Consider the following 22,969-nt stretch of genomic DNA (forward strand, 5'->3'; position numbering starts at 1 on the left):
CATATCATTATGACCTGATTCAAAATTATGTATTTATTCATGAATTACAAAAGATTTAAAATGGACAAAAAATTTAAAATTCCGCCATAGCCCTTTTCATCTCGCGTACCCCCTAGAAGCAGCTCGCGTACCACCGGGGGTACGCGCACCACAGTTTGGGAATCCCTGATCTAGAGTGACATATACCAGTAAATAAAATGCTGATGTCTTTTTCAAATATTGGCTGATTACAATATTACTCAAATATCAAAATACATTTTTATATAAATATAGCTGCAAGCAGCAATGAGGGGGCCAAGCAAAATGTGTGACCTGTGAAAATGTTTTCACGTTTCCAACAAAATCCAAGATGGCGGTGGGATCAATTATTTTGACATCCAAAGTTGGCATGTGTCAGCCTAATGACCTCCAACAGTATTAACAGACACCACTAGTTAGTTTTAATTCCAAAAACATCAACAGTTACAACTTAAGGCAAAATGCATTTTTGGTAATTGCAGTGCCCGCAAAAGGTCAAAGGTCACCAAATTTCTTGACCTGTGAAAACTTTTTAGTTTTAGATTCCAACGATACTTCTTTTCAAAAATCAGGCCAACGGGTCAAAGGTTACATGCGTGAACAGACAATAATAAGAAAACAATGGGTTAAACAACAGCCTTTCATTCAGTTTTTTTACAAATGTACAGCTCCCCAGATGAAAAAGAAATGTATTATATGTATTACCATATCATATCATCACCAAATCACCGTGCCCTGCCCTGAAAAGGCCACGCAGATCATAAAACTCTTTTCTTAACACTGTTTACAATTTTGTGCAATCTTTACGGATAACATGCATTCCACATATATACAGACCCTAATTCTTGTATGATTTGTCTGTGTGGTAGGCTATTGCTCTCACTTGGAGCAAGGACATGGTCACCTGCCATGTGGAACAGAGCAGGAGGTGTCAAGACAACAAAGGTGGACAGGGGCGTAGCACAAGATCCTGGACCCCTGCATAGGCAGTCCTGATGGGCCCCCATGTTCCTCAACACAGGTAAAATAAAATATATTCCAGACTTTTCAAGGACCCTCTCTCCCCTTGGGCCCCTATAATCAGTAGTGGTTTTACCCCCAGTCTGATGCCCCTGCAGGTGGATGAAAACAAGATACTGCAGATGTTAAGGATAAAGACATACTGTATGGTCCTATACTGCCCCCTAGAGTTAAAACTGGTGTGTAGTCTAAAGACAGAATAAGACTTAACAAATATCACAAGAAACAGGACAATGAAGTCTTCAGACAACTCATGTTCCAGGAAATATTAATTTAATACACAGTAATTCAGTTCATAAACACAAATCCCCATGCTTTTTTAAAGTTATTTGTTTAAACAAATGAAGCATGTAAAACTTAAAAGGGTCAGATAAGGCAACTGCCAAAAAAAATAATTATGTTTAACTGAAAGGCCAAATGAATAAAGAAGCCAAAACTGGTGCAGGAGCCTGAAAGCAAAAAAGACCAAATCCACAATACAAATAAATCTCACTATAGTTTTTATCTATTGTTTATCATTTAGTTATTGTTTATTTTCCTTTATCGAGACTGGTGGCAAAGTAAACTTCAGTAAATCTTAACATTTGTTAAACCAGCACTGAGCCATGTTATGTGTTCTTTGAAATATTTGTATCGCAAAACCAGACATTAAAAAAATACATAATTGGTTTTACATAACAGTTAATTCAGTCCCTTGCAATGGTATTCAATACTTGGGGCAGCCGTGGCCTACTGGTTAGCGCTTCGGACTTGTAACCGGAGTGCCGGTTCGAACCCCGACCAGTAGGCACGGCTGAAGGCGAGACACTACAGGTGAATAGGGTAAATTTTTTAACAAGCAGATATCACTATGAAACTTACCCAGTTGATTACTTACATTAATATGAGAAAAAAATGTATTATAAGTTTTCTGTAATTTAATGTTTACATATGCAAATTAGGCATTATCTAATTAAATATGCACTAATTTGCATACATTTTAAAACAAGAAACCTGAGCATTGGATACAGCCAGGTTCAAAATTATGTTTTCATTGTGTTCAGATAATAGATGTTTAAAAATTTACAGAGGGATTTATGAATATCTACTTTAGCTATCCTGTAAATCAGAATATAATGTCAATAGCCCTAAAAAATCGATTTTTGCCATGTTTTTAGGCATAAAATGTCATGTAAGTCAGGCTAGGAATAATATATCAACAAACCCCTCTGTAAATATCTTCGAAATATAGTTAGGCTAACATTTGGCTAGTAGAAATTCTGATTGGCTAGTAACTTTAGAAAGTTACCAGCCACATTGGCTGGTGATCAAAAAAGTTCATTTAGAATCCTGGACACAACAGCTTTCAAATGTACCAGACCAGTATCAGTTATAATTTTGATAGATGTCATCCTCTTCATAGTCGTTGTCTATGGGACAGGGATACTGACACAACAGCTTTTAAATCCACATAATACCAGACTAGTCTCAGATATAGTTTTCATAGATGTCAGGCTCTTCATAGTCGTTGTCTAAGGCAGTTGGGCCATGCAGTTCTTCTACATTCAGTCTTCTTCCAGGTCACCATATATGTTCTCTACTTCCTCATGTCCACCTGGTCCATTGTGAAATCCGTATCTGTTTGCAGAACCTGTTCAAATGGAGTGTGGCAGACAACAACACACATTCTTAATGCACAAGCGGAAAAACTGGTTCCGGTTTTTGTCATTTCAGATGTTACATTAAAATTAGTGTGACGGAGTACCATCACTTTAGCTGAGTATGCGCTCTGACTGCCATACCAACTAGAGTTTAGATTCTCTGCCTGAGCCCGAACTTGACCCGACCCGACCCGCGGGCCGGGTCAGGCCGATATTTCTAGCCACTATCCTCGGGCCGGGCCGGGTCCTTGATCAAGCTTGCTTTTTTTTTTCTTCTAATCATTAGCCTACTTGGGTGGGGAGCTAAAGCTATGCCATAGTCAGACTCAGAAATATTTTATATTTATCAAAGTAGGCCTAAGTAACAAGTGTATACAAAGTTATACAAGTTAGGTATTAGTTACTTTATTAGTTGAGTTACAAAATGTCAATTGTAATGTCATCTGCGCAACACGTGTCATGCGCAGCTTCTCCACTCGCACACATCACACCGGGCCTGCTGTGCTGTATTGTGTAGCTTAAGTGCAACGTGAAGCTTGAAGATGTAAAGAAAAAAAATGATAACAGGAGAAATAACTTTGAGGAAGTTTGGAGAAAAGTCGGAGGTATGCATTTGTCAGGTATGCTTTGTTGCGTGCATTAAGTGCGCACAATGTTCACCTATGACAGCAAAAATACTTTAAGATGAACATGAAGCAGGCTTGCCATGGCAGAAATAATGATAGCCAGCCTTCAATGTCCTCTTTTGTCCTCTCAATGTCCTCTAAACGGATTTCTGTAGCTCAAACAGCTCGGAATTGTAGTTGAGAACGTCAGTTATAATGACCCACGTATTTAAAAAATGTCGGGTTTAAATCGGGCTCGGGCTCATAATTACAGTTAACGTGTCGGGCCGTGTCGGGCTCGGGCACAATGTGCACGGGCTCGGGTAGGGTCGGGCTTGATTTTTTTGGGCCCGACCTAAGCTCTAATACCAACGGGCCTGGCTGCCGTTGCGGTCAAGCTGCAGGTTTAATGCCCCGGAGACCCAGGTTCAAGACCGGGTGGGGTCACTGCTCTCTCCCTTCGCTACATATGGTGTCAGAAGTGGGATGGCTTGCTGTGAGGTCATCGGAAGCTTGCCCAGTGTCTGCGCCGTATGAGGGACCCCCAGGATTGGTTGACCCCAGTGTGAGGGACCCCAGAGATGGGTGAAGCACTAGTGTGTGGGGCACCCTGGGATGGGAGAAGTATGGCTGGTGGTTGCGCCAGGGACGCCAGTATGCGTGAAGTGCATGGGCAAGCTTCCCGAAGGGGAGGGCAGTGTGACGGAGTACCGTCACTACAGTTGAGTATGCGCTGTGACTGCCCTTTGGCGTTGCGGTCAAGCTGCAGGTTTAGTGGCCCGGAGACCGGGTGGGGTCACTGCTCTCTCCCTTTGCTACAATTAGTACTTCAGTACTACACATAGATTTATCTAATTAATGAGATGATTTGACTCACTGTGTGCCACAGTGTTCATCCGGATTGTGCGTATGTGTGTGTCACCAAAACACTTTTTCTTCACCAGGTACAGGACGGCAGGGATTAGCAACAGCAGGAACAACCCTGAAATCACTCCAGATGCAATGATGGGAGCCAGAGACGCTGGAAAGGAACAGGAAATTACCAGAGTAAACAACAAACAAACACACAAACGAATAATACTCAAGTGCTGGATGTTTACCTTTTATGGTGACTGTCAGTGATGCTGTCTGTGTTGACTTGAAGGTGCGGCTGGACACAGTGACCTCATAGACACAGCTGTAGTTGCCCTGGTGGGAGTAGTCTGCCTCAGGAATGTAGAAGGAGGCTGAGTGGTTGACGGCGAGCTGAGTCCTGGTCCTGTTAGACCCATCAAAGATGAGGTGGAAGGAGCCTCCTGGGTACTGTGGCTCAGTAGAGCAGATGAGGGAGAGGCTGTGGCCCCTGGTCACCTCTGGCCCCTGAGGCCCCCAGAACAGCCCTCCATCTGGGGCACTGAGAGAGATGTTGGGCTGCACAAGCACCACTGGGGAAGGAGGCAGTTTATCAGTGGAGGATTAATATGAGATGATACGTGACTAAAGCTAAATTGGCTCTTTAAATAAGCTAATGGTGCCTCGACAACTTTTTAAATGAGCTCAAAATGAATTGTAATTATTGAACAGAAGACTGTGATGTATTAATTCTTACAGTTAGAAAGTGAACAATTTAAAATATTACAAGCTGGAATGTTAACAGTTTCATATAAAACAATATCCTAACTACAAGATCCTATCATTATAAACAAGATCATATCCTTATATCCATCCAGACCCTTCAAATCATTACTTAACAAAAAATCGTCCCCTTAGAATTATAAGGTTCTATCTGACATTTTTGTCAAAATTGAGTTATTGACATATTCTTATTCTGTGACACCTTAAGAAGATGAGGTGTGGTGTTTCTTGTAGTTGTATGCATTTTTGGACATTATATCTGAAGAGGTTTGTTCCACTTATCAGCATAACTCTATGGAATTCTAAAACTTTGAAGCTCAATATCTCAGAACTACTCAGAACGCAGATAGAACCCTATAATTCTAAGGGGACAAAATATGACCAAATATGATATTGCATTACCTATTACAGAGAGGCTGACAGTAGCACTTTGGGAGGATGTGAATTCACGTGTGGAAACCCTTTTTTGATATTGGCAGTAGTAGGCTCCTTCATGGATAAAGTCCACTTGAGGAATGGTGAAGAGGGCAGAGGTTCCAGTGGAAATCTTTGTCTCTGTAAATGACCCAGAGAGCTGCTGTAGGGTGAATGTGCCACCCATGTGCTGTGTGGAGATGGAGCAGCTCATCTGGGCAGACTGACCCCAAGAAACCTCTTTGCTGGTTTCTAGGAAAAGACTTGGCTTCTGTAATACCACTGGAAAACAAAAGTGTGAGTGAGATGCAAGAAACGAATAAACTAGAGAGGCACTTGGAAAGTACAAACCTCTGTCAATGGCAAATGGCTTATCTCATGTTACCAAAAGGAGAGTGAATACTACTACTACTACTACTGCTGCTACTACTACTACTACTAGTGCTGCTGCTGCTGCTGCTACTACTACTACTACTACTACTACTACTACTACTAGACTACTACTACTACTAGACTACTACTACTACTACTACTACTACTACTGCTACTACTACTACTGCTGCTGCTACTACTACTATTACTACTACTACTACCATTACTACTACTGCTACTACTACTACTACTACTACTACTACTGCTACTACTACTAGCCTACTACTACTACTACTGCTGCTGCTGCTACTACTACTACTACTACTACTACTACTACTACTAGACTTCTACTACTACTAGACTACTACTACTACTACTACTAGCCTACTACTACTACTACTGCTGCTGCTGCTACTACTGCTGCTGCTGCTACTACTACTACTACTACTACTAGCCTACTACTGCTACTATTACTACTAGCCTACTACTGCTACTATTACTACTGCTGCTGCTACTACTACTAGCCTACTACTACTACTGCTGCTATTACTACTGCTACTGCTACTACTACTAGCCTACTACTACTACTGCTGCTACTACTACTATTACTGCTGCTACTACTACTACTGCTGCTGCTACTACTACTACTGCTGCTACTACTGCTACTGCTGCTACTACTGCTACTACTACTATTACTACTAGCCTACTACTACTACTGTAGCTACTACTACTACTGCTACTACTACTACTATTGCTACTGCTGCTACTACTACTACTACTGCTGCTACTACTGCTACTGCTACCACTAGCCTACCACTAATACTACTGCTGCTGCTACTATTACTACTAGCCTACTTCTACTACTGTAGCTGCTGCTGCTACTGCTACTAGCCTACTACTACTACTACTGCTGCAATTACTACTACTGCTGCTACTACTACTATTATTACTACTACTATTACTGTAGCTACTACTACTACTGCTGCTTCTACTACTACTATTGCTACTGCCACTACTACTACTACTACTACTACTACTACTACTGTAGCTACTACTACTACTGCTGCTACTAGGCCTACTACTGTAGCTGCTACTACTACTAAATTCATTAGAGGCCAGGCAGCTGGAAGATTGACGGTTTCAAATAAAACAATATCCTAAGTATTAAGGTCCTATCCTTTCATCCAAGCCCTCCAAAGCACTACTTAACAAAAAAAAAAACACTACTTAACCAAAAACTGACATATGTACAGTATATGACATATAGACCCTTTCAACAATAGCTAAAAACAAAAACAATGCTTGAACGTTCTATTTGGTTCCCAATCTACTTCCTCTGCATTAAGATATATAACATAACATATGGAATGTTAAAACGGAAGCCTTGTGGGGCCAACTATGATGCTGATAATAACTCTCTTGAAAGGGTCTATATGAGTCTGCAGAAACATGTCCATATATGATATATAAGCACATTACCTATTACATAGAGGCTGGCAGTATCACTTTGGGGGGATGTGAATTCACGTGTGGAAACCCTTGTTTGATACTGGCAGTAGTAGGCTCCTTCATGGATAAAGTCCACTTGAGGAATGGTGAAGAGGGCAGAGGTTCCAGTGGAGATCTTTGTCCCTTTAAATGACCCAGAGAGCTGCTGTAGGGTGAATGTACCAACCAGGTGCTGAGTGTAGATGGAGCACCTCATCTGGACAGACTGACCCCAAGAAACCTCTTTACTGGTTTCCAGTGAAAGACTTGGCTTCTGTAGTACAACTGGAAAAGTAAGGTGCAACAAACAATCATTAGAGAAAATGGAAATTAAAAACAGAAATATCACAGCATCTTGCAACAGATTTAGTTAACAGAGGGTCTACAAGTAGCCTATTAGCAGTGAAGACATTTTTAATAATGCTGCTTTATCATTTAGCTTATTTCCAGCTTTACATGGCTCATATCAGTATCCATCTGTTTTTCAGGGTGTGCCAGATTACCTGACTTCATATTCACTCACCCACAGTGATAAAGATGTAGCTGCTCTTGTAGAACCTAGAGCAGACGCCACATATGTATCTGCCTGTGTCAGAGGCATCCACAACAGAATAAGTAAAGGTCACATTGCTCTGTGACGGGTAACAGAACTGTGTCATGATGGAAGCACCATTTCTGTATAAACAGACCATGTGTTGACAGTTATAAATGCCGTCACAGCTGATATGAACAGTTTCTCCAGGTGACACAGCTGAATATAAGGAGATGAGCTGGATGGAGGGAGTGGAATATTGACCTGGAGGAGGGAGTCATTTAAGAATTTTAATGAAATACAGTACGTGCCTATAGAAAGTATTCACCCCCTTGGATATTTCCCCTTTTACTGCATTAATAAATGTAATTTGTAATTTGTAATTTTTTTACAATACAAAAATCCTCTGAGAAAATGTCAAAGTGAAAGCAAATTTCTACAAAGTAATGTTAGGACCATTGAATTGTTCAATGCTTCACTAAAGGGAAGAGGAGAGATAGACTTCTCTGCATAGTCTGTCTGCCACTCCACCTTCTCCATGTTTGTGTACTGTCTACTGTTTTACTGCTACATTGTTTATATGCTATATTAGCACATATGCATAACCCCTCCCTCCCACCCACAGCCTGGATTGTGGCCGTACTTAATACTTGATCAATGGCTGTAACCCTTAACCTATTCTTGCAAAGTTGTTTATATTACTTTGTCTACACATTATTCTCTTATATGTCCATATTTATTTTATGCTGGTCTCTAGACTTTATTCTTGCACTGTTGCACTGTTGGACTCATTTGGACCATCACCATGACACTCACTCTCATAGAGCATCTTACCATGCAGAATCATAGGCTCAATCCCTGCCCTGTCACTGCCAGCGCCTCATGCTTGATCATCCTGAAGCACACTATGTGGATATTTGATTTAGTTTTATTTAGTATATTTAGTATTCTGGTATTTTAAATCTTCTACTGTCTTTATTGTGCAGTGGTGTTTTTTTTTATACTTTTTCTGCTGTAAGTGCATGTTGTGTGTGATGCTACTGAGACCTTGAATTTCCCCTTGGGGATCAATAAAGTATCTTTCTATCTATCTATCTATCTATCTATCTATCTAATTAGCGATTGCATAAATATTCAAAGTGACTGACCTAAATCAATAGCGGTCCAGCCAATTGCTGCTAGTAGTCTCACCATTAGTGAAATCGAGATCGCCTGAATGCAGTGAATGTTTATAGTATAATATTAAGACACCTGTGTCTGGAAGGTCCAGTCACTGGTCAATCAGTATTTTTTGCTATTATACCATGATGAAGACAAAAGAACACTCCAAACAACTCAGAGAAAGGGTTATTGAAAAGCATAAGTAAAGAAAATGTTTGTCCCTGAACATCCCCTGGAGGTCAATGAAATCCATCATTAGGGAATGTAAGGAATATTTGCAAATGTGCAAATCTGCCTAAAGCTAGCCATCACCACAAACTGAATGACTAGTGGGGGAGGCCACCGAGGCATCTACGACAACTCTGAAGGAGTTAAAAGCTTCAGCAGCTGAGATGGGAGAAACTCTGCATACAACAACTACTGCCCGATGCGAGTTTTTGACCAGTCAAAGGGCTGTATTTTCGGTCACCAGCGCATGGCGTAAAGTTCGTTATTCACTGGCGCGAAGTTGAATTCGTTATTTTGCACCTTTATTTTTTAAGCATTGCGCCCAGGGGTGTGGCAATTAACAACCTAGGGAGGGACCTGGCGCATTGTCTAAAAATCGCTATCATACACCACCTAAACCTGGTCAGAAGTCAATGGCGAGTTGTTCATATGCTATTTTAAGAGCGCATGTCAACAGTCATATTGGCAGGTGCACGCACCATCCTTCTATCATTCATGAACGCACACCAGCGCACGTCCATGCAAAGCATTACAAATTGCACGATTACAATGGTAAACATAATTAGAATAAAGATATTACGAAATACTGTACATCTCATGATGAGTAGTTATTCACCATCATTTGCAAATTGGTAATGACGGTTAAAAGTGATTAGGGGAGAGGCGAGAGACAGGTATGAAGCACAGCTGAAGACGCACTGTCACGAGATATAAGCAACTCCTCTGCAGGATAAATGTTGTTTTATTCAGTCATTTCAGCAACATTAGGGTAAGTGTTGCTTTTTCCAGCCTATGTTTTCGATGGTAACCCATTGTCAGTCAATAGTGAAAGTAACTGCATATAACTTATATCTTCTCGTTGACTGACTCCTTGGTGAAGTTAGTTTCACTTTGCCAATGAGTTCAAATAATAGACGAGTGCAAATGCGTGAAGGCTATGCTAGGTTTTAGTAAAGCATGGTTTAAGAATGACTATTTCATACGGTCTCGCAAGCAGCCTCCTTCAAATGCGCCGTTGAATGCCAAAATACCGATGCATTTATTTGACATATCGCGTGTTGCGCCGTTAAAGGGAATGACAGATGTCATTCTCATTGGTTTAAAATTATGTTATGCCCCAAACACACCCATATGACTGATTAAAAGACCTAGGAACACCTTGTTACGCCATGCGCTCCACTTTTGAGAACGAAACCCCTCCCAATGTGAACTGGACATCCTACTAAATTTGAATAGACTTTTGACGAGTGACGATGCACTTTAGAATGTCATGATAGGGCCCAAAGCTCTATGGTTTGGGGCGTAACATCATTTTAAACCAATGAGAATGACACCTGTCATTCCCTTTAACGGCGCAACGCGCGATATGTCAAATAAATGCATCGGTATTTTGGCATTCAAAGGCGCATTTGAAGGAGGCTGCTTGCGAGACCGTATGGAATAGTCATTCTTAAACCATGCTTTACTAAAACCTAGCATATCCTTCACGCATTTGCACTCGTCTATTATTTGAACTCATTGACAAAGTGAAACTAACTTCACCAAGGAGTCAGTCAACGACAAGACAGTTATATGCAGTTACTTTCACTATTGACTGACAATGGGTTACCATCGAAAACATAGGCTGGAAAAAGCAACACTTACCCTAATGTTGCTCAAATGACTGAATAAAACAACATTTATCCTGCAGAGGAGTTGCTTATATCTCGTGACAGTGTCTTCAGCTGTGCTCCATACGTGTCTCGCCTCTCCCCTAATCACTTTTAACCGTCATTACCAATTTGCAAATGATGGTGAATAACTACTCATCATGAGATGTACAGTATTTCGTAATATCTTTATTCTAATTATGTTTCCCATTGTAATCGTGCAATTTGTAATGCTTTGCATGGACGTGCGCTGGTGTGCGTTCTTGAATGATAGAAGGATGGTGCGTGCACCTGCCAATATGACTGTTGACATGCGCTCTTAAAATAGCATATGAACAACTCGCCATTGACTTCTGACCAGGTTTAGGTGGTGTATGATAGCGATTTTTAGACAATGCGCCAGGTCCCTCCCTAGGTTGTTAATTGCCACACCCCTGGGCGCAATGCTTAAAAAATAAAGGTGCAAAATAACGAATTCAACTTTCCGCGGGTGAATAACTAGTATTACGCCATGCGCTGGTGGCCCAAAATACAGCCCTATGAGTGAGTGGCAAAGCTCTTACTAAATCTTGACTAAAGTTCACCCAAAGCCATGTGGGAGACTCCAAGGTCAAATGGAATTTAGCTTTTTGGCCATCAGACTAGATGCTATGTTTGGCGGATACCAAACACTGCACATCACTAATTTGAAGAATGGTGGTGGTAGCATCATGCTATGGGGATACTTCTGAACAACAGGCCTTGGGAGGCTTGTAGAGGTAAATGTTAAATTAATTCAACAAAATACAGTATATGGAAATCCTGGAGGACAATCTGATTCAGTCTGTACGATAACTATGACTTGAGAGAAGATTTACTTTTCAGAAAGACAACGAGCCGAGGCATATAGCGAAAAACACAGAAATGGTATGCATTTACATATTGCATTATCCATATATATTTTTTAATTAATTAACATTACTTTGTAGAAACCTAATTTCACCTTGACATTTAAGAGGGGATTTTTGTAAATTATTGTAAAAAAGGCCAAATTAAATTGATCAAGATTCCATTTATCAAAGCTGAAAAAGGGGAAATATCCAAGGGGGGATGAATACTTTTTATAGGCACTGTACAGTGCATGCATTGCATGATTAAAAATAACTGTCAAGTTTATTTGAATAGAGAAACACTTCACTTACCAGCTACTGAAGTGACACAGAGACAAAATACTATGAAGAGAGAATTAGATCAAGAGGTGTTTTATTGACGTAAAAATGTGCTAACACGTTACTCTTAATCCAGCTACATATCCCATGTTTCCAGTTGCACATCACCTTTATGAAATAAGACACATATACTGCATTGATAGGGTCATTGTAACGTATTAGCTGTCATAAAGGCCACTTTGGTCAATGTTGCAAAAAGGTGAAGTTACATTCCTGTTGGTAAAAGGCTATTTTGTTTTGGGTTCACACAGGATGTTAACAACTGACTAAATTGGCCTCCAGCATATACTGTAACACCTAAATTGTGAGGAAGGGGAAAAGCAATATTCTTTGATTCTGATTGCAATTGTCTTCTCTTCTGTTATGTTAACAAGTCCTTGTATTTGGGTGAATATTGCTGATTCCACCTGTCCTGGATATGTAGAACTAATTTGCCAAGTAACATAAATGCCTATAAAAGATTTTGTTTTTATATTTGTCTATACTGCATGCTATTTTGTCTGTCCCCAGCACTATGCAGCATTAAAGTTAAAATTAAATAACTTAGTAGTACTAGTAATTTACTAGTAAAATATAGTACAAATCCTAAAAAATACATATTTTTTGCTTTCAAATTATTGTTTTGCCAAACAAGATAATACTCCACTTCAGTGCATGGATAATTTTGTTATAGGAATAGTGTGGAAAAAATAAGAAGTTTTTGTGTGTCCCTAAAATGATTGTCCACCCTTTTGAATTGGGAAATTTGCCCCATATAAGGAAAGGCCATCCTCTCTAGTAACATCAGGACAACAGTTTCCTTTCTCTCTTCAGTGGTGGGAAATTCCCCTGCTGAAGTTAGTGAGTAGTTGAAGTTCTTACTAACATATTTTCTTAAAAGTATGACTTGCTCTGTACAAGCACAACATGTCCAGTCACCCTATCAGAAGTGATTTGAATAGAATATTTTCATAATGCAGGTATAACTATACCAAAGTCTCTTCTACAACACGTCTAGATAGTGACCCAGTGACAGTTTGTTTGTGAGTTTTTTTTTTTATGAGTAAAAACATTAACTGAAGGTGAAAATCTCCACCCTATCATCGTCCACCCTGTCGGAAATTTTACCAGGGTAACATTTACCTGACAGGTTGGATCTCTAAATAGGAAGCACCTAATATATAGTTCTAAAACTTGAATGTCTGCTATTTATGATAATACATAAAAATAATAGAAAATTAAGACCAACATTAGAGGAAATTGAGTACCTGAATGGTACTCTCCAATGATATTCACCCATTTGTTTCTGATTCAAAATCAAATGTGATATATCAAATAAGTTAACACATTAACATTAGCATATTCACAACTGCATATCTTGAAAAGTGACATAAATGATAAAATCTGATTCCAAATAGTCATGACGGTCGGTCAAATTTGATGTCAAAATGACATATGTTCTCATTGACCATCAGTGTTGGGAGTAATGGCGTTTAAGTATAACGGCGTTACAAACGGCGTTAATTTGTCAATAACGGAGTAATCTAATTCATTACTTTTTACAACGTTACAACGCCGTTAACGTTACTGGACATTAAATGCGGTGTGTTACTTAGCCTACTTTGCATTGATTAACCTTAAAGCAACACCAAAGAACTTTTCCTCTGTCGCACGCACGCTATTTGTTTATTCAGCAACGGCTTTGCAAATAACGATGTCCATAGACAAGGTAGAATATGTTGCATGATTTTATGAAATTACGATGTATTGCGACATCATGCAAGTCAAATTTGTAGTTTCTTATGTCTCATTCCATCGAACTACAGATCCGCTACCCGATATGGCAAACTTACATAGTGCGGTTATAGCCGATAGAGGGCTGCGAAGCGAATGCAGAAGTGACGTTCACCCTGTTAAGAGTTGATGAACCACGGAACAATTTTGGAAACATTATTTTAAGGTACAAAAAACTCTTTGGTGTTGCTTTAAATAAACTGTGTAATCCGAACGCACCCCTGGCTCACAGCTAGTGACTGAGTGAGGAGGTGGGTTAATAACGACGTAAGCGATTATGATTGGCTAAGGCAGAGTCATGTTTCATGATAGCCAATCAGAGCCAGTGTTTTTACACACTTGCCAGCACACGCGCCACACACACACGCAACAGCTAAAGGCCCGGTTATACTCAACGCACCCGACCTGTAGCGCGACAATGTGACGTCACAGAAGCGCCGTAACCATTTATACTCGCGCGTCGTGGTCACGACACTAGTTGCAATATTGTCCTGAACAGAGGTGTCGCTGTTGTGAAAAGATTAACGCTAACTACGTTAGGCTACACAGCAGAAGAAGCTGCATTAAGAAACACTAGTAGCAGAGAATGTAAACGGGCTCTGCTATTATCTAGCCTCTGTGATGGTACTTCAGACTTTGGTTGCTACTATTCACAACTACCACCATCATTATCATCTAGTTTCCAAGGTGTGCGCACAGGTAGATAGATAGATAGATAGATAGATAGATAGATACTTTAGTCATCCCGAGGGAAATTTTAATCATTTAAACAGTTTAGTTAGCTGGCTAGCTAGCTAGCAGCTGGCTGAGTTTGTGTAATTTCCTGAAGTGGAAAGAGATTTTGTTCAGGCCTTAATAGATATCCTTTGTTTGAAAATAAATCGTTTCTATTCTTTCCTCTTAATTCCATGTGTTGCAACTCTGACTGGTAACTTTGTTAACTTATCCAGCAAACTATTAAAAATTCACGACTGTAACAAAACACTGCAACTCGCTTGCCCTCGAACTAGTCCATCTTCCTGTTTCCGCCTTGTAGCGCTCTTCTGAAAAAAAATGAGTGGTGCGCTACCGTGGGCTACACGGCCAAAACCCTGGCGCGCCAGAGAGATCGATCTACGTCATTTTGACGTCACGTTGTCGCGCTACCGGTCCGGTGCGGCGAGTATAACCGGGCCTTAAAGTAGAGATTCGATGAAACAGCAGAGGTCAGGAGCAATCCGATGAAAAGTTGGCATTTTCAAAGTGGAGATATAAGCACTATTTCAAATTCATTGTGGTCAAAGGCAAGAACGTTCATGTAATGTGTAGGCTACATTATGTCCAGGAGCGAAGACTTTGTCGACATCCGTTGTGAGCAACTCTTATTTAATGAGGCATCTCACACACGCATCCAAGCTAGTGGCCAAAAACACTGATAGCCTACCTCCACCACAGATCATAGCTCGCCATCCACTAGCAAAGAAGGACTCGGAGCAAAGTCCTCCAAGCAGCAAAAGCTAGATCTTTCTGCCTCACAACAAAAACCTATGACACAGGCTGAAGTCAACCGTAGGTCTGTCGATGTGCAATATCTTGAATTTCCCCTTGGGGATCAATAAAGTATCTATCTATCTAATAAATATCGAAAGTTATGTAGCCTACAAACACCTGTCTGTACTAATTTCAACTGGCTTTTCAAAACTGCTCAAAAAATCCAAATTCTTTGACATATAGCAACTTTTTTTTTAACAGTAACGCAAATAGTTACTTTCCCTGGTAACGAGTTACTCTTATCATAGAGTAATTCAGTTACTAACTCAGTTACTTTTTGGAACAAGTAGTGAGTAACTATAACTAATAGTCCATGAGCCACAGGCCCAAAAAGGGGTGTGTCACTACCACTTGGGGGGGGGCAAATTCTCACTATATTTTTCTGAAAGCTACATATCTCTGGAGTATAAAATGGTATGATAGCAAGTTGGATCTTGTAGCTTTGTGGCTGGACAGGCCTTCAAAATTGACCTCTGATTTAAAAAAAAAAAGGAAATTCTGCCTATTGGCTTTTTTTTGTTAAACCACTCATAAGAGCCCAGAAAATAATCCAACCTCATTATTACTGATGCATATGTGGTGTTTGATGTTGGCATATATATTTTGAATCATTATGTGATTTTGCCCTTCATTTTGGTTGATAAAATTCAAGATTTATGTGTAATAATGAGCAAATCTGCGTTTTCAGAGACACAACGTGTTGCAGCACTAATTGAAATGCCCACTACCTCATTAATCAATGTATTTACACCTTCCTACCTCCCAGCAGACTTGAGATACAAATGATTACATAGGTCTGCATTGCTATGCTATTTACTATTTGTAAATGTACTATTCGGAAACACCCCAAAATTCAGTAAATTCGTTTTTAATAAGAGATATTCCAAGAGATCAAAACATCATGATTACCAATCACATATTACCTTTACATTCAAGGAATACCATATGAAAATTGTTCACATCACCACATGTACCCAGCTTAACATAAATATTATACTTTTATAATGTCCAGGGCACATTAAATACATACAGTAATTTCCTGTGTATTAGCCGTATTATGTGAATAAGCCACCCGACAGTGTTTTATGCAAGTTAAAAGAAACAAAACCATATACCATATTAACTGCCCCCGTGTATTAACCTCATAGCTGAAGAAATTTTGCAAAATCAATGTATAAGCTGCAGCTAATAGTTGGGAAATTATGGTAATTGCATCACAGGTGCTAAAATGATATACATTATACATTTCAGTTGTACTTTTGACTAATAAGAATGTGGAAATGAGATGTAGATGAACTGGTTGGTGAAAATATTCATACTTTACACATTGTTATCATTATGTACAATTATTATTATTATTATTATTATTATTATTATTATTATTATTATCATCATCATACTTAAAATTGTCTTTCATCTAATGTTAAAATAATTTCCATTGAAAAGAAATAATAACTATTTTCCAAGATCTATAATTACATACATTTACAACAGTTTTAAAAATTCTACACAGTTCTGATGAGATGAGACAGAAACTGAAAATGGATCAATCCATTTTCAGCGGAACATGAGTTCATTTGCATATCTACAGCAGGCAAAGCAACACAAGAGGTTAGGGATAATCTGATTCAGGCTCATACTACAGGCAAAGATCATGACATAGAGGCTGGAGTCAGATACACCTAAGCACAAATTCCATGATACATTGACAAAGCAAAAATTAAAGACATTTACGAGCATGAGTCAAAAAAGAAACACAGGCACATGGCAAGACCATCATGTTAAAGACTGGACATGAGAGAAGTCTTTTGTCACCCTCTTGGACCTTAACCATGGTCATTGGCGACACCTGAGGGGACCCCAAGGAAAACCTCTAAAGCAGCACTCGCAAAGCATTTGCAGAAACTTGCATCACTATCAGATAATCTTCCAGATGAATATAATACAGCAACAATCATTGATGGAATGTCTCTGGTCCAGAAGGTCGTTAACAATGTCTCAACTTATGCAGACATTGCTGCTGCTATTCATAGCATGATCCGTAAAGAGGCAAAGCAGAGGCAGATCATTTTGTAGATTAAATTAGATTAGATTTAGCTTTATTGTCATTGTGCAGAGAACAAGTACAGAGACAACGAAATGCAGTTTGCTGTCTAACCAGAAGTGCAAAAAAGCAGAAAAGTGCAATGTGATATACTGTACACAGTATAGGCAGGTGGTGCATAGACAAACACATGACAAGAAATATAGTGCAGTGTAGACAGTAAACATACGGTTGTTTTGCAGAAGGTGGTTTAGAGTAGCATAAATTAAATATAAATATGTGCAGTGTATTAGCAGTTATAAGAGCAGAATAAATATGGCTATGTACTGTAATATGAACAATGTATGAACAACATGTACAGGCAGGGTGCGATTTGTGTAAAAACCAGAGGGGGGGGGGATGATTTTGAATAAGTTTGTTAAACCCCCCCCCCCAAAAAAAAAAACTAAAAAAAATGAACGAACGATCATAGCCTAGTAATGTCATGGCTAATATTACCCTATATTATTTTTGCCACCTTTGTAACATTTTAGTTTTAGTTTACCGTGGTGTATGACTTTAAACAGCAAGTGTGCTTGGTATGATGATCAGCTCCTCTAATGCAGGGTAGGACTACGTTTTGACAAGCATACAAATTCACCTTGTTCTTGGCCTATCTGAAATGACTTCTCTACTTTTGCTGCCTCCATCCTTTCTATATTTGTTGTGTAAAAAAACGTTGTATATGATGGCACTGAAGTCTTAAGTTAGTGAATTGGCTAACAGTGTTAGTTGGTAACCAAATAGCCTACACATTGCGCTACACGCTGCGTAGGCTACGTGCATTCTCTCTCCTGCTGATTTGCGTTCAGTAGCCAAGTGCGTAATATTGCAAAAGTTGAAAAAATAAATGTGTTTATTGTAGCCTACAGAAAATAAATAGCCTATCATACTGTCAGTTAATTGCCTACAGTGCAGTGAAGAGTTTAGAGAGTAAAGTTATAGGGCAACTGTAAATAATTTACGAACCAGAACATAAAGACCATGAAGCTTCTATTTCTTGCAGCTGTTAAAACACCCGCTAGATAGTTTAAATACCCACCAACATTCGTTTTTGCAGTACAGATTATTTCTAAAAGTTATTTGTCTACTACTGGCTGATTTATCAAACGAGTGCTTTCTCGTTCGTCCTCCGCAAACTACAGGTGTTTCGGTAGAGAGCCATTGAATAAGCGATGCCAAGCAATTTCTGTAACACTTTTTGTGACATTCAGCAAATATCTCCTCAATGTAAGTTCCTTCGGACAATAGGCCTACGTTCTACTGTTGTCCTCCATCTCAGTTGCATCAGTTTTCTAATTTTGAAGGTTCTAAAACATTATTATGCTTCACTGAATCCTTCTCGTTTTCTTTCATTTGTCCAGCTAACTTTTCCATTGAACCTAGCCATTTATGATGGATTACACACTCGACATTCTGAAATGTCCTGCACGATCAAGGCCAAATTAAGTTATCACGCAGCCACTGTGTCAGCAGCGTGCTAACAGTGAGGGTGCGTTTCTGATGTCAGATTATTATGTAGGCTAGCCTAGACTGTTCTCACGTTGCAGCGCTTTACTTATATGAAGTAGCATTAATCAATATGAGGGGCAGAGGGGGATAAATGTTGTCCCCCCCAACGATAAAAATAATTTAGCAGAGGATAGGAAAACCAGTGGGGGGGAAATCCTCACCATCCCCCCCTACAAATCGCACCCTGTGTACAGGTATGTGCAATGTAGTGGCGGTACCATTATAGTAGTAGTAAGAACAATATAGATATATGCAGTGTATTAACAGAATATATTACAGAAAAACTGAATAAATATGGATATTTAGTATGAACCATATAGACAGATATGTACAGTATGTACAACTATGTGCAGTGTGGTAACAGTACCATTGTAGTGCAGAAACAGTAACATTACAATAGTATTAATAATAAGTGTATGTGCAGGATGAAAAGCAGTGGACTATGGCTATGTACAGTATAAGTGTAATTACAGTATGTACATTTGTAAATAAATAGATGGATGGGATAGATGGGTGGGATAGGGTAGTGCAGTTGTGGGGGGGGGGGCTAGGGGATGTCCGCCTCCTTGTTGTCCCTGTCAAGGTTGCCATGGTCGTGGACACCTCAACAGGCACAGGCAAGGAGGCATCAGGCGGGGCAGGGGGTGATGGGGGCTTAGTTGGTTGGATGTCACCGGGATGCAGAGCTAGAGTTCAGTAGGGTGACAGCCGCAGGAAAGAAGCTTCCTCTGAACCTGCTGGTTCGGATGCGGAGAGACCTGTAACGCCTCCCGGAGGGGAGTGGGGTGAACAGTCTGTGGTTGGGGTGAGAACAGTCTTTGATGATGCGCGCCTTATGCAAGCATCGCTTGCCCTGGATGGCCTCGATGGAGGGGAGTGAGGAACCGGTGATGTGTTGGGCAGTTTTCACCACCTTCTGCAATGCTTTCCGGTCGTGGGCAGAGCAGTTGCCATACCAAACTATGATACAGTTGGTGAGGATGCTCTCGATGTTGCAGCGGTAGACGTTCACCAGGATCTGAGGAGACAGATGGACCTCAGAAAGAAGAGACGCTGGTAAGCCTTTTTGATCAGGGTAGAGGTGTTGAGGGTCCAAGAGAGGTCCTCAGAGATGTGGACACCCAGAAACTTGAAGCTGGTGACATGCTCCACCTCAGTCCCGTTGATGAGAATGTGTGTGTGTGTGCTAGCTTTAGACTTCCTGAAGTCCACAATGAGCTCTTTGGTCTTCTTAGTGTGAGAGCCAGGTTGTTATCAGTGCACCACGATGTTAGGTGCTGGACCTCCTCCCTGTAGGCCATCTCATCATTATTGCTGATGAGCCCAATCACCGTAGTGTCATCTGCAAACTTGACAATGGTGTTAGAGCCATGTACAGGTGTGCAGTCGTAGGTGAAGAGGGAGTAGAGGAGAGGGCTCAGCACACATCCCTGTGGTACACTGGTGTTCGATGGTTGAGGAGGTGCGATTATCTAACCTAACAGACAGGTCTGTTGGTTAGGAAGTCCAGAATCCATAAGTTTGTTTTTTCTTTTATCACATACACATTTATTGGTAGATGTTTTTTCTTTACCTTGACATGTTTCGACGTATACTTCCACTTGTTCCACAAAACTTCCACAAAACTGACAGGTGGATCACACGTCCGTAACAACATCAGCTGATAAAAACGCCTCACACTACTCCACCGTGTGACCTTCTGATGAAGATGGAAGTATATGTCGAAACATGTCAAGGTAAAGAAAAAACATCTACCAATATATGTGTATGTGATAAAAGAAAAACCAAACTTATTTATCTCAAGTGTAGACACAATGAATGCAATACAAGTAGTCCAGAATCAAGTTACAGAGGGAGGTATTGATGCCCAGTTCACTGAGTTTGGTGATCAGTTTGGAGGGGATGATGGTGTTAAACGCTGAGCTGAAGTCAATGAACAGCATTCTTACATAGGTGTTGCTATTGTCAAGGTGGGACAGGGCAGAGTGAAGTGCCATAGAGATGGCATCCTCTGTGCTCCTGTTCTGACGATGAATTCAATGAATAGATTAAAGATCCTTTGTACTCGTTTCAGCTACAATTTAAAAAAACATTTGTACTGCAGACCTACAGTATGTATGTCATCATTTAACATTAATTTCAACTCGCAATTGAAAGTAAGGAGGGTAGAATAGTAATGATCAATAAGGTCTGCATTCAGGTATTGCCATAACATGTTGCTCTGAAAACTCAAATTAGCTTTTTTTTGCACATAAATCTTGAATTTAATCAACCAAAATGAAGAGCAAAATCACATAATGAGTCAAAATATGTATGCCAACATCAAGCACCACATATGCATCAGTAATAATAAGATTTTGATTATTTTCTAGGCTCTTATGAGTGTTTTAACAAAAAAAGCCAATAGGCGGAATTTCCTTTTTTTTCAAATCAGAGGTCAACTTTGAAGGCCTGTACAGCCACAAAGCTACAAGATCCAACTTGCTATCATACCATTTTATACTCCAGAGATATGTAGCTTTCAGAAAAATATAGTGAGAATTTGCCCCCCCAAGTGGTAGTGACGACCCCCTATGGCTCATGGACTATAATTACTTTTTTAAAGTAACGTTCCCAACACTGTTGACCATAGCGTGTTCTGATAAATGACTGATGTCTTATGCAGAAGTCTTGCGGGGTTCTACATACAAGCTTCCTATTTCACCTTTTGTTTTTCAGTAATGCTTAAAATTGTACAGTGTAGATGTGTGTGTTGATGGGGGTAGGAGAGAGAGTGATGTCCCAGGTCTTTCCTTAGCTGACCTCTATGAGCTATAGCTCTTGACAGATATATCTGTCAAGCAAATTGTCAAGCTATCAATTTGTGTGAACTACCCATTCTAGGTTTTGCTTTCATTTTTAGATTATCCAGCCATATCCAACTTCCTATTTCATCTTTTCTATTTTTTCATCAATACTTATATATTTACTTATTGAGTATGTGTACTCTGCACAATGACAATAAAGTTGAATCTAATCTAATCTAATATGTGTGTGTTGATGGGGTAGGAGAGAGAATGATGTAAATGGACATCAATTCCTTTCCACACTGACCTGCTGAGCAAATTCAAATTTTCTTACAGGTTGGTTCACTCATGCTATAGACTATTTGTCTTGTACATATTTGAGAGAAAAACATAAATTAGATTTGATATTTCACAACACAAATGCACAGCTTTATTTTATTAAAAGCATTTTAAACCAAACATATACTATGTTCTCTAAGGATAGAACACTGATCTCAACGCTGCGGTGATAAAATTGAAATTGAGTAAAAAAAAACATTTAAAACATTTGAATTACAGATAAATGTTTTAGTAAAATAATTTATCTCATCCATAGGACCTAGGTGTGATAATATGATTTTTGGATTTCTTATAGGCTGTGGAATACATAGGGAAACTCCCTTAATCCTTAAATATGTCTATACCACAGAAGAATTCACATTACACATTCAGATAAGAAAGGGGAGTTTAATTTTACCTGAGACAACAGCGAGGACAGCCATCGACATCTCCGTCTCTGATGAGAGTTTCATGAAATGGGCATGTCTTCCACTTTCTCAGTTCCTTTTAGTCTATTTTACCCACACCGCAGTCAAGAAAGTCGTCAAAGCTATGTCAGCAAATTAGTATGTCAACATACTTTTAAAAAAAAGAAAAACTGTCATACAACTGTTGGCTGACCAATTACAATATATCTCAATAAATGACAATAAATATACCTCAAAGTAACATTTCAATGAATTATCTTTAACAATAACGGTACAAACATCGTATACAAATATACAACATTCTATGATGGAAAAGAAATGCATTCAGATTCAAAGCTACACTTAAACCAACACGTATCGAGGTGTGATTTTATCAGGAGAGGGGTTTTTGTATTTTCTAATTCATTTCCATGGAATATGATCATGCCATGTGAAGGACAGATAAACACATGAGGTGTCTTAAAAACAGCTCACAACTGGATGAATTTAAACACAAGGCTCCATGATGAGGTACTGTACATTCAGGAGGCCTATCACCATGCTTTAACCACCCCAAGGTCAGAAGTACTCACATCTGAAGCTACTGCTGG

At 39.6% G+C, this 22,969-nt stretch overlaps 1 protein-coding gene across 6 annotated transcripts; it reads right to left on the bottom strand.

The window, feature by feature from the left end:
* Positions 1 to 1,294: 1,294 nt before the first annotated feature.
* Positions 1,295 to 22,463, bottom strand: LOC143122061 (immunoglobulin superfamily member 1-like). 6 transcript variants are annotated; one of them, XM_076282853.1, is made up of 9 exons: positions 22,370 to 22,446; positions 21,941 to 21,999; positions 11,923 to 11,952; positions 7,695 to 7,967; positions 7,163 to 7,456; positions 5,300 to 5,593; positions 4,384 to 4,707; positions 4,161 to 4,304; positions 1,295 to 2,668 (listed from the first exon to the last, which is right to left on the bottom strand). In XM_076282853.1, the coding sequence occupies exons 4-9, from the start codon at positions 7,861 to 7,863 to the stop codon at positions 2,583 to 2,585; spliced, it is 1,311 nt and encodes a 436-aa protein (XP_076138968.1). In that variant the 5' UTR covers positions 7,864 to 7,967; positions 11,923 to 11,952; positions 21,941 to 21,999; positions 22,370 to 22,446; the 3' UTR covers positions 1,295 to 2,582. The 6 variants fall into 6 exon arrangements, with proteins under 6 accessions (XP_076138968.1, XP_076138966.1, XP_076138964.1 ...); XM_076282851.1 differs by having other exon boundaries at positions 11,923 to 12,057; XM_076282849.1 differs by lacking the exon at positions 21,941 to 21,999 and having other exon boundaries at positions 22,370 to 22,463.
* Between the last annotated feature and the right edge of the window lie 506 nt (positions 22,464 to 22,969).

This window comes from Alosa pseudoharengus, unplaced genomic scaffold (assembly GCF_046254945.1).
Source record: "Alosa pseudoharengus isolate Yale_2024_CS ecotype anadromous, Long Island Sound unplaced genomic scaffold, YU_APseudo_1.1 YU_APseudo_1.1_scf_13, whole genome shotgun sequence".
Taxonomy (NCBI): Eukaryota; Metazoa; Chordata; class Actinopteri; order Clupeiformes; family Clupeidae; genus Alosa; species Alosa pseudoharengus.